Source organism: Carassius auratus, chromosome 50 (assembly GCF_003368295.1).
Source record: "Carassius auratus strain Wakin chromosome 50, ASM336829v1, whole genome shotgun sequence".
In the NCBI taxonomy this organism is placed as follows: Eukaryota; Metazoa; Chordata; class Actinopteri; order Cypriniformes; family Cyprinidae; genus Carassius; species Carassius auratus.
The window spans coordinates 63,288-74,775 of NC_039292.1; the positions used below are offsets into that span (position 1 = coordinate 63,288).

The 11,488-nt window shown below is 37.4% G+C and overlaps 3 protein-coding genes across 3 annotated transcripts; 2 read left to right on the forward strand and 1 right to left on the reverse strand.

Annotated features, from left to right (window-relative positions):
- Positions 1 to 421: 421 nt before the first annotated feature.
- Positions 422 to 4,455, reverse strand: LOC113066517 (ATP-sensitive inward rectifier potassium channel 11-like). The gene is made up of 6 exons (XM_026238391.1): positions 4,314 to 4,455; positions 3,336 to 3,526; positions 2,983 to 3,219; positions 2,610 to 2,879; positions 2,136 to 2,343; positions 422 to 2,003 (listed from the first exon to the last, which is right to left on the reverse strand). The coding sequence occupies exons 2-6, from the start codon at positions 3,492 to 3,494 to the stop codon at positions 1,576 to 1,578; spliced, it is 1,302 nt and encodes a 433-aa protein (XP_026094176.1). The 5' UTR covers positions 3,495 to 3,526; positions 4,314 to 4,455; the 3' UTR covers positions 422 to 1,575.
- A 57-nt stretch (positions 4,456 to 4,512) lies between these two features.
- Positions 4,513 to 5,926, forward strand: LOC113066518 (BET1-like protein). The gene is made up of 4 exons (XM_026238392.1): positions 4,513 to 4,746; positions 4,992 to 5,077; positions 5,210 to 5,266; positions 5,353 to 5,926. Exons 1-4 carry the CDS (start codon positions 4,725 to 4,727, stop codon positions 5,518 to 5,520), a joined length of 333 nt encoding a protein of 110 aa, XP_026094177.1. The 5' UTR covers positions 4,513 to 4,724; the 3' UTR covers positions 5,521 to 5,926.
- A 1,565-nt stretch (positions 5,927 to 7,491) lies between these two features.
- LOC113066520 (cAMP-regulated phosphoprotein 19-like) lies at positions 7,492 to 11,271 on the forward strand. The gene is made up of 3 exons (XM_026238396.1): positions 7,492 to 7,665; positions 10,324 to 10,446; positions 10,521 to 11,271. The coding sequence occupies exons 1-3, from the start codon at positions 7,627 to 7,629 to the stop codon at positions 10,689 to 10,691; spliced, it is 333 nt and encodes a 110-aa protein (XP_026094181.1). The 5' UTR covers positions 7,492 to 7,626; the 3' UTR covers positions 10,692 to 11,271.
- The last annotated feature ends 217 nt before the right edge of the window (positions 11,272 to 11,488 follow it).

The following is an 11,488-nucleotide window of genomic DNA, read 5'->3' on the forward strand; positions in this document are numbered from 1 at the left end:
TGACTTTCTTTCTGAATGTGGAAGATATTTTGAAGAATGTTGGTGACAAAATGGTTTTGGTTTTCATTGGCCTCCATTGTATGCATAAAATATGCCGGTTGCACTTTATTTTACAGTATGTGTACTAACATGTACTGATAGTGTACTTGCAGTGTATTTATCTAAGAAAGTTCTGGTAACTCAAGGTAACTACATGGGGTAGGGTTAGGTTTAGGGGTAGGTTTAGGGTTAGTACCTAGTTATTACATAGTTATTGTAATTACTATAATAAGTACATAGTATGTACATGAGGAACAGGACTGTAAAATAAAGTGCTACCAATATGTCAATGGGAACCAAAACTGTTTTTTTTTTTTTTTTTTTTTTTTTTTTATTCCACAAAGAAAAAAAACCATACTGATTTGGAATGGCATGAGGGTGAGTAAATGACACCAAACTGTTTTATTTCATATTGACCTCTACTGTATTTTCTATTTGTACAATGGAAGTCAATGGGAACCAAAACTGTTTAGTTACCAACATTCTTCAAAATATCTTCTTTTACATTCAGCAGAAGAATAAAAGTCAGACAGGTTTGGAATGACATGAGGGTTAGTAAATGAAGACCAAATTGTAATTTTTGGTTGTACTATCACTTTAAAAAAGTAACGTAAACACATCACATCTCATAAAACAAGATAAGAACACAAAAAGGCAATGAACTGGAATATTATTAAAAGGGCTTATTGTGTAAAAACCCATCATACTGTACAAACATATACAGCTGCCACATGTTTGCTTTAACAGCAGCAGTATTACATTTTAATTGAGGTATATGCCATATTTAATTTGAAGAAAAAAAAAAACTACTCTGTGGCTGGTAGAAAGAGTCTGTTAAACAGTTTGTGCAGAGTTAAGGTTTTTTGGTCATGTTTAATTTCACAACATGAAAGTTGATTCTGTTGACTCTACTTCTATCCCCCACAGCCTGCTTTTTATTCTCATTGAATGGCATCTTCACCTAATTACACTCCGTATCTTGACTAGTGCTGTCAAGAGACCTCATTTCTCTGTTTAAAACAATCCTAAAATTCATTATATTGCTTGCAGGAAAGGACAAGAAATTCTCAGAGGTATTTGTTATCAATGCTACAGTTGTCCATGTTTTAGATTTACAAAACATGTGTAGTATAAAACATATCTGAGACTATTATTAATAATATTCTTGAAAATTAAAGGGATAGTTCTCCAAAAAAAAAAAAAAAGTAAATTGTGTAATGATTTCCTCACCATGATGTTGTTCCAAAGACTTTGGTCATTATTCTGAATAAAACTTGAAAGATTTCTGTCCAGGTAACCAAAACTTAGAAGATCCAAAAAGGTTATAAAGATGCTGCAAATCAAATCCATAAGAATCAAACGGTTTAAGTTTTGTGAATATATATAAGTTTTATGAGTTTGGAACACCATGAGGTTGAGGAAATTATGACAGAATTTTCATTTTTAGTTGAACTATAACTTTAAGTGAACTAGTTACCAATAACTTCTAGGTTATTTCTACTTCCATACCTGCAAAACCAAATAAATGTTTTTGTTCTAATCGCTCATGTCCTCCACTGCTTCTTCTTCAATCTCTCTGCCTATTTCCTCAAGTTTCACCCTTTTCTTTTGCCCCTTCTTCTCCTCCTCCTTCTCCGCTGGCACGTACCAAGGCTTGACTGCTGTGTCATCGCAGGCCCGGCCGCCGCCCCTCCTGTACCCGCCCCGTCCCGCCCTCACCAGCCCCCAGCCCTGAGGTTTACCCTCATGGGGTCCGCTGTCCTGCACACCCCTGGTCTGGTCCAGCTCCTTAGCGCTGAGCGCCGCCATCCGGACGGGAACGGTGTTTCCAAATTTGGAGTAGTCGATTGAGTAGCGCCCATCCTCCTCCGTCATAATGGAGACGAAACGCCGACCCCAAAAGATCTCCTCTGGCGTGTAGGATGTGCGGGCCTGCATGGTGATGCCGGTGGTCTCCACAACACCTGATAGAACAGACACATCGGCTCTCTTTCATAGTGAACTATACAGGTAGCAAATTATTTTCAGTTTAGAAATGACTGAAATGAATTAATTTATCATTATTATTAATTCAAAGAGAAGTGTACTCCATTCACCTTCCAAGATGACAATGATCTCCAGGTCTTCGGTAGCCAGTGACTGCGCTGAGACCTCGTACAGTGGGCTTCCTCTGTCAATGGTGTGACTGATTATAAGTGGAGAGACGAGGAATATGCCGTTGCTCCTGAGAGGATTTTCCACCTGGATATCGAGCTGACAGACAGGAATCACCTCACCCTCCGCAGTTACTGTCCGCCGAATCACCTGAAAAACAGAAATCAAGATTAGGGTGGAATTCAACTCAAGAGGTTTTAGACAGAAGTGCTACACTATTACAAATAAATGTTCCAAAAGGAAGATTTTACAGTGATGCCAGAGAAAAACCATTTAGTGAATGGTTCTGAAGTACATTTAAAAAATCTACAGAACCTTTTTCAACTATGAAGAACCTTCTGTCCAAGGGAAAGGCTCCATTGATATTAAAGGTTCTTAAAGGAACCATAGATGCCAGAGTAGAAGATATTTGTCACCTGCAGCTGTATTGTGGCTGAGATGATCATGCTCTTCCTCAGATCCCCAACACGGAACATGAAAGTTGGTCGGCCGTTCCTCGGAGCAATGACTGCGTTACGGGAGAAGATGAGGGTCTCTGCTCTCCGGTTGGCTTGAGCTGTCTTCATGAACACACAGCCCAGCATGATGGCGTTGATGATCAGGCCCAGAATGTTCTGGATAATGAGGACTATGATGGCCAGTGGACATTCCTCCGTCACCATTCGTCCTCCAAAACCAATAGTCACCTGATTTTACAGAAATGACTGATATTACAGGTTCAGAAAGCTCAACCATTTGGTCCTCAATGAGTCAACAATTGCATAGAAATCCAGCCAGACTGCTCCTTACCTGCACCTCAATGGAGAACAGAAAAGCAGATGTGAAGGAGTGAATGGAAGTCACACAAGGCACAGGTCCAGGCTCGTTGGGATCTCGAGGCTCCAGATCGCCGTGAGCGAATGCTAAAAGCCACCACACCATGGCAAAGAGCATCCAGGAGCACAGGAACGCCGAAGTGAAGATGAGCAGGGAATGCTGCCATTTCAGGTCCACCATGGTGGTGAAAACATCTTGGAGAAACCGGCCCTGAGAAGCAACAGAATCCAATCAGTGAAGTGTACTGCATCGGTTGTCTAATAACACATTATACTACAAAATGTGAGTGAATTTAAACATTTGCTTGGTTCATTTGGGCAACGCACCTGTTCTCGTATATTCTTGTGGGCAACATTACACGACCCGCTCTTGGTGATGAAACGTGCCCTCTGTGACTTTGGCCGGATGCGACTGGGTTGTGCGGCATCCTCGGCGAGTCGTGTCAACAGGAAACCATCAGCCAAAAGGCCTTTGCGGGCCAGCATTATGACAATCTGTGGCTGATCGGTGCTCCACACTAAAAAATAAAAATAGATTTATAAATTAAATACACATTTTAAATGAAAACACTTTTTAATTGAAAATAAATGTCACAATTAAAAAAAAAATGTTAGGCTTATATTTAAGATGATCTATTTTAATCACATATATAGATTTCATTTCTATCAAATAAAATTACACAGTTTCAACCAAATAATAAACTTAATGTGGTGCATATTTGTCGTTCATGTAATTTATGTAATAATAAACTAATAAAATGTTCTAGTATATAAAAAAATATATAATATGTTTTAAATTCAATTATAGCATTAAAAAAGTTTAATTAAAATTTCAAAAAAGGTTTGTCCCTATTTTGCTTGGTAAATAATTTCAATTGAACTTGGCACATTTTACAACTTTAGAAGCCTCATTCAAACGCCTTTTAAAGTCATTCAGTTCACTGCATAAATATCTAAAGATCGTGCGTTAAGAGGAATCATTCGACACAAGCACTGAAAAATCACAAACCACACTCCTGTTGAAACATCATCATTAATACAGTTAATTATATTTAAAAATCACCATAATCACTTTAAAACCTTGATGTTGTTTTGTATCTGCGAATATATCTACGTTACTTCAAATGCAGGGCAATCGAAAATATATTTAATTTAATCTTCACTATAGAATGCACACGCCCAGTTATTCGTGCGTATATATTAAATATTATCAAATAGAATTATGCATCCGTTATTGTATATTGCGACTCGTCGTTATAATGACCGCATAATCAAGGTTATGTATTATAAAATATAGATGCTTACCAGCACAACAGTGACACGCGCTGTTTATATCATATCAGTGTAGTTTAAAAAATAATAACATTAACCGAACAAAATGTTTAAAACAAACGCAAGCAGATGGCTGGGTAGGTATCTTATGCAATCAGCCAGAGTCCTTATGATTAAAAAAAATAAAAATGAATGAGTGGCGGACAAACATATCCCACAATTCCCAGCGGCTGCCGCTTCGCTACACTGTACGACCCTTCGCTGTTCAGCGGTTTGGTTTGTGATAAATGTGTGCTGTTTTACAGTTGTCAACAATTTTACTTAAAGTATATGTGCTAGCTTTGGTTTAAGACGTTATTTACGGTTAAAACAGATCGGTTTTACCGGTGTTCGGCGTGTTTTCGAGTGTTTTTTCGAGGTTGTTAGCCGATTAGCTCTTTAAAGATGGCTGATCCGTGGAATCGAGGTAAGTGACACGTAGCAGTTTTCTTATATTGTACAGTCATATATTTTTATTTTAGCTGTTTTATTAGAATCGCCACATAATATTTTAAACATTAAGATGCCTCTCTTGTCTAAAAAAACTACAACATTTATTGTTGATGTTGCCAGTGCAAGTAAACTCGAAAATGAAAGTGGTCAGATATGAAATCATGTTGGTGTACTTTGTCAAAAAAGGCTTAATCTCGGTTAATTTTGGGTCATTGACAGGACATGGTGCTGTGGATGACATGCTGGACGCTGAAAACAGGCTAATGGCTGAAAATCTGGCCAGTAAAGTCTCTAGACTTAAATCTGTAAGGCAGACTTCTGTATATATATATATATATATATATATATATATATATATATATATATATATATATATGTGTCATTAAAACAATAGAGCTGTCATTCTGTGGCATTTATGTCTTTGTTCTCATTCAAAGCTGGCGTATGACATTGACAAAGATGCTGAAGAACAGAATAGCTACTTGGATGGCATGGTAGGTGTTTTGAAAGTGTTGATGTTGAATGTATTTGCAGTGTTTGGGTGTAACTCAGCATGTGTTTAACATCCTTGTTTACGCAGGACTCTAATTTCCTCAGCGCAACTGGCCTGCTTACTGGAAGCGTGAAGAGGTTTTCCACAATGGTACGATCTGGCCGAGACAACAGAAAGATCTTGTGTTACGTGTCTGCTGGTTCGGTTGTGGCCTTCTTCCTGCTGTATTATCTAGTGACACGGATCCAGAACTAATGGCTCATTTGCTAAGATTTTAGAACCGGTTTCTCAGTTCTATGAGAATTTTTTGGATGCTCTGTTTGATTCTTTTATGAGGTGATTTCAGAAAAGTGTTCAGCAAATGACTTCCCATTCATATAAAAGAGGAACGACTGCAGTTTGAGGATGATTGATCACATTAAACTTTATTTGGGCAAGCGCTTTGTTTACGCTATCAGAATTGGTCTATTCTGTGTATATTTTTATTCATAATCGAAAGTAACATGCCATGGACCAATAGTTGCTGTTTTATTTCAAATTAATTAAAAACATTTTTACATTACCATGCTTTATATTTTTATCGTTGTAGATTATGAAAGAAAATGTAACTAAACGAATACTATTTTGATAATTATGTACATTAAAATGATTTTAAATGTAAACACCTCTGTTGTGCTTTTCTGTCCAACTTTGATATAGAATGTCAACTTTGGTTGTTTTTAAATTAAACTAAAATTGCAATGTAATGTCCTTACATGATGTTCATTTGACTTTTGCATATATCTGGTGCTTCTTTCATCTTATTGATATTTCATGCTTTTCTAGAAAGTAGTATAATTTGAGTATAATTTTTAAACGTTCAGGGCATGGTTCACATGTTTTTATTTTTTTTTAATGTGAAATCTTAAATTTTTTTTAAGTAAAGGTAAGAATAACTATATTATTGTTAGTCATTTTTAAAATGAACTTTAACTGGAAGGAATTAAACATTTCTCAAAAACCTGTTATATTTGGAGGTGAGCACTTAAGGGGAGCTGTGGCCTAATGGTTAGAAAGCTGGACTAGTTCCCAGAAAGTTGCTGGTTCAAGTCTTGGTGCTGGCAGGAATTGTAGGTAGGAGTGAATGAACAGCGCTCTCTTCCACCCTTAGTACCCAGTTGCTCCCCGGGTGCTGGATAAATAGCTGCACACTGCTCTGGGGGTGTGTTCACTTCTCACTGCTGTGTGAGTGTGCACACTTAGATGGTTTAAGTGCAGAGCACCAATTCTGAGTGTGGGTCACAATACTTGGCTAATGTCACAAGTTTCACATTTTTTTCTAAAATGCAGTACAGACCAAAAGTTTGGACACCTTCTCATTCAAAGAGTTTTCTTTATTTTCATGAATATGCAAATTGTAGATTCACACTGAAGGCATCAAAACTATGAATTAACACATGTGGAATTATATATGGAATTATATACATTATATGTCATATTGTAGGTTCTTCAAAGTAGCCACCTTTTGCTTTGATTACTGCTTTGCACACTCTTGGCTTTCTCTTGATGAGCTTCAAGAGGTAGTCACCTGAAATGCTCTTTCAAAAGTCTTGAAGGAGTTCCCTGAGAGATGCTTAGCACTTGTTGGTCCTTTTGCCTTCTGTCTGCGCTCCAGCTCACCCCTAAACCATCTGGATTGGGTTCAGGTCCGGTGACTGTGGAGGCCAGGTCATCTGGCGCAGCACCCCATCACTCTCCTTCTTGGTCAAATAGCCCTTGATGCCTTCAGTGTGACTCTACAATTTTCATAGTCATGAAAATAAAGAAAACTCTTTGAATGAGAAGGTGTGTCCAAACTTTTGGTCTGTACTGTAAGTATGGCGTTAAAACAAGCATTTAAATATATTCTTACTAAGACACTCAAACAACTGACATTTATTTGCATTTTATGTAAGCACTCTGATATACTGTTATAAAATCTCATTGGTTTACATTAGAGAAACATACTTTATAATGATATATGGGCATTAAAAGTCTGATGTATCAAATATGAAATAACACAAAACACATATGCAAACTTTTTTTAATTGTTTTTAAATATTTTCTCTTAAGTTTCAACAAACTGTTTCATCTCAAAATTTACATTTCATTGCATAAATATATTTGATTATATGTATATATTTTTTTTTCAGAAAGCCGCTGTTCTTCTCCTGTCCACGCGGCGGCGGTGCAGCTCAATGGTGAGTGTGTGCGCCGCTCGCTGTTTCTGTCGAGGAAGAACGTTTAGGATTTTGAAGACAGTACCAGCCGACGAACGGATCTCTCAAAATAAGGCAGTGTCTCGTTTTTGTCTTTTGTTTTTGTTGCATTTAATTTGTCCTGATGTCCGGTGAAGTGGAGGCGAGCACAGTGGAGCAGCAGGTTTGTTTATACGAGCTCGTTTAATACGAGGCCATTCCGCATCTGACAATATGATCGTAATGATTCAGTTACGAAAGACTCATAATGTATAAATGCATCAGAGTTCAGAATGTTTAGAGACTTCATGCTGATAACGCATTTACAAGCGTAAACTGAAATTATTTATAATAAAACTGTAAACTTTTTTTAAGAATTCTGAACTGAATTTTCATCATTGCTGCATTTATTTGACCAAACTACAGAAAAAAACAGTAATATTGAATATTATTATTTTCTGTGATGCAAAGCTGTATTTTCAGCACCATTCCTCCAGTCTTCAGTATCACGTGATCCTTCAGAAATCATTCTCATATGCTGATTTACTATCAATGTTGGAAACTGTTGTGCTGCTTAATATTATTATTATTATTTTTTAAACCTGTGATCCTTTTTTCATGATTACCGTATTTTCCGGACTATAAGTCGCACTTTTTAACGTAGTTTTTTTTTCATAGACTTATCAACATTAATTTGACATGAACCAAAAGAAAACATTACCGTCTACAGCCGCGAGAGGGCGCTATATACTGCTTAGTGCTCCTGTAGCCTCTCCCTGAAAACATAGAGCGCCCTCTCGCGGCTGTAGACGGTAATGTTTTCTCTTGGTTCTTGGTTCTAAATAAATGCGATTTATAGTCCAGTGCCACTTACAGCATATAATGCCGCGTTTCCACCGAAATTACCCGGAACATTTGTACCAGGAACTTTTTTTCTCAGGAACTTTTTTCCCCCCAGACCCCTTGCTTTCTGCGTTTCCACCACGGTGTAAAGTACCGGGTAGATTAGGCAAATAGACTGGTGACGTAGGTCTGCGCGTTTCTCAATACAAAGTACCGCTGATTTAAAAAAAAAAAAAAAAAAAAAAAAGGTACGCTGATTTTGGACGTGCATCATTGGTAGTTAGTTCTGACTTCGTGCATTCGACTGGGGAGTGTGATGTCAGCGACTACGCGAATCCTGTAATTTTCCTCTCTGTATATTTACAATAAAACGAAATAGGATATAAAATACCACTGCCTCCTTTGGTTTCATTTAAGCATAATAACAGCTGCAGAAATGTACTTAGTTCAGGGATATGTGTATATGCAGCCATTACAATGAAACGAAATATATTTATAATATTATATTATAATATTTTATTTTCATTTTAACATATAGATAAATTGAATACAGACCAAAGAAAACCTGTTAGATTTACCCCGCAGCTGAATTATGTTATGTTTAACCACTAAAGAGACATCAGAGCCAGCGGCACATATCAGAAGATCTGTCCGAGATGAGGCTGCTCTCTGGGGATACATGAGGACTGAGCTTCCGCTGATCGAGTGGAGCTCACCGTCTACGAGATCGGCGAAATACATTTTTAAATAGGCGCTGTCTTTATAAATAAACCATAGATTTGAGTTTTAAACAACTACATTCTCGCCTGAAATACTTTTAAAATTACATTTCATGACACAATAACAGTAATATTTGAAAATGATCCAAATAAATGGTGTTTGAACTCAACCAATGCTGCGTGAACTCAGATCGCTTTGGCTACTGTTATTTTCCCCTCAGTATATTTACAATAAAACTAAATAGGATATAAAATACCACTGCCTCCTTTCGTTTTCATTTAAACATAATAACAGCTGCAGAAATGTACTTAGTTCAGGGATATGTGTAATGTTATATACAGCCATTGCAATGAAACGAAATATTATATAGACTTGCCTTTTTTATTTTCATTTTAACATATAGATAAATTGAATACAGACCAAAGAAAACCTGTTAGATTTACCACGCAGCTGAATTATATTTTATGTTTAACCACTAAAGAGACATCAGAGCCAGCGGCACATATCAGAAGATCTATCCGAGATGAGGCTGCTCTCTGCGGATACATGAGGACTGAGCTTCCGCTGATCGAGTGGAGCTTACCGTCTCTGAGATCGGCGAAACACATTTTTAAATAGGCACTGTCTTTATAAATAAACCACAGATTTGAGTTTTAAACAACTACATTCTCGCCTGAAATACTTTTAAAAATACATTTCATGACACAATAACAGTAATATTTTGAAAATGTTGATTCGAATAAATGGTGGTTGAACTCAACCAATGCTGCGGTGGAAACACACCGAGTACCAGGCCAAAGTCCCTAGTTCCTGGGTAAAGTTCCTGCGGTGGAAACGCGGCTTAAGTTTTTTTTCCTCGTCATGACATATTTTGGGCTCATGCGACTTATACAGTATTTGCCGAAAACCGTTAAAAAGAACAGTGTGTATTTAAAATATAAATATTTTCTAACAATATGTGTCTTTATTATCACTTTTTATTAATTTTACAGACCCTTTCTGAATAAAAGCATAAATTTCTTTAAAAAAAAATTACTGACCCCAAACTTTTGTAGGGTAGTGTATATTGTTACAAAAGGTTTTTATTTTAAATAAACACAGTTCTTTTTATCTTTTTTCATCAAATTCACTATATTGTTCTTTTATCCTTCAATCTAGCTGTTAGTTCAATGCAGCTTTAACAATTTTTTTTACATGATTTGAGAAAAAACAATCTTTATGCATCCTGTGGCTTAAGAATTAGTGTTTTCACATGGTTTTCATCCCTCTCTTAATGAAGGAGATGCAGGACACTGTTGTAAGTCCAGAAAAAACTGAGGAGGCCAAACTGAAGGCCCGATACCCACATCTCGGGGCCAAGCCCGGTGGATCAGATCTGTTGCGGAAAAGACTTCAAAAAGGGGTACGTTCCTAAAAAGAGAGTTTTAATATTGAGCCCACTATTGAGCGAATAATGGTCGTTGTTATCCCTTGCAGCAAAAATACTTTGACTCTGGCGACTATAACATGGCCAAGGCCAAGATGAAGAACAAGCAGCTCCCGGCAGCAGCGGCGGAGAAGACGGAGATCACCGGAGACCACATCCCCACTCCTCAGGACCTGCCCCAGCGGAAACAGTCTCTGGTGGCCAGCAAGCTCGCCGTCTAATGCGAGTGTGGACTCTTAGTCTCACCGCCATTCCTGCTGTCTACATCTCCATAATGTTTTGTCTTTCTTTTGCTGTCTTTTCTTACTCTCTTTGTCTGCGGCCTGTTAAAACGCTCACAGTTTAATGTTTTGATACTGCTGCTGTCATTGCTCTTAGTCAGTTGTATTGCAACATCGATGCCGAGGTTTAAACATGGTAATCTGGCGCATTAAGTCAGATTATTTTACGGTTTTACACCATCTTTTGATCATCTTTTTGTCTTTAAATAAGATTTGCGTGAATAGATTATAAGGACTGGACTTGAAAAATCACAACCACCTCTTCTGCCAAAACGGTGCCTCCTGGAAGAAACAAAAGGCCTCGTAGATGTGAGCTGTTTGAGCTGAAGAAAACCGAAGTGCTCTTAGTTCATTCATTCCTACTTGTTAATGATGAAAATGGCCTTAAAACTGTCTGTTTCTCTTGAGTGTATTGAGCTCTTCGCTGGGTTCACTAGGTTTTGTCGTCAGAACGCCTGAAACAAATGTTTACTGTCACAACTGTGCCATTTGTTCTGTAAATAAACTAGTTGCTGCTACACTTGTGCTGTGTGACCGAGTAGTTGATGAAAGGTCATCAACTGTAAAATGTAATTATCTAGACAAATTTAATGGAGACTAGCATTGGTCCATCGTTTAGCAATAATGTTTGGTGAATGTCTAGTCAAACCTGATCTGTGTCTTAATTTATATTAACCAAGGCTTTAATTTATTTCACTTGTATTGTTCGCTGGCTGAATACAAATAAAACCAGCTTA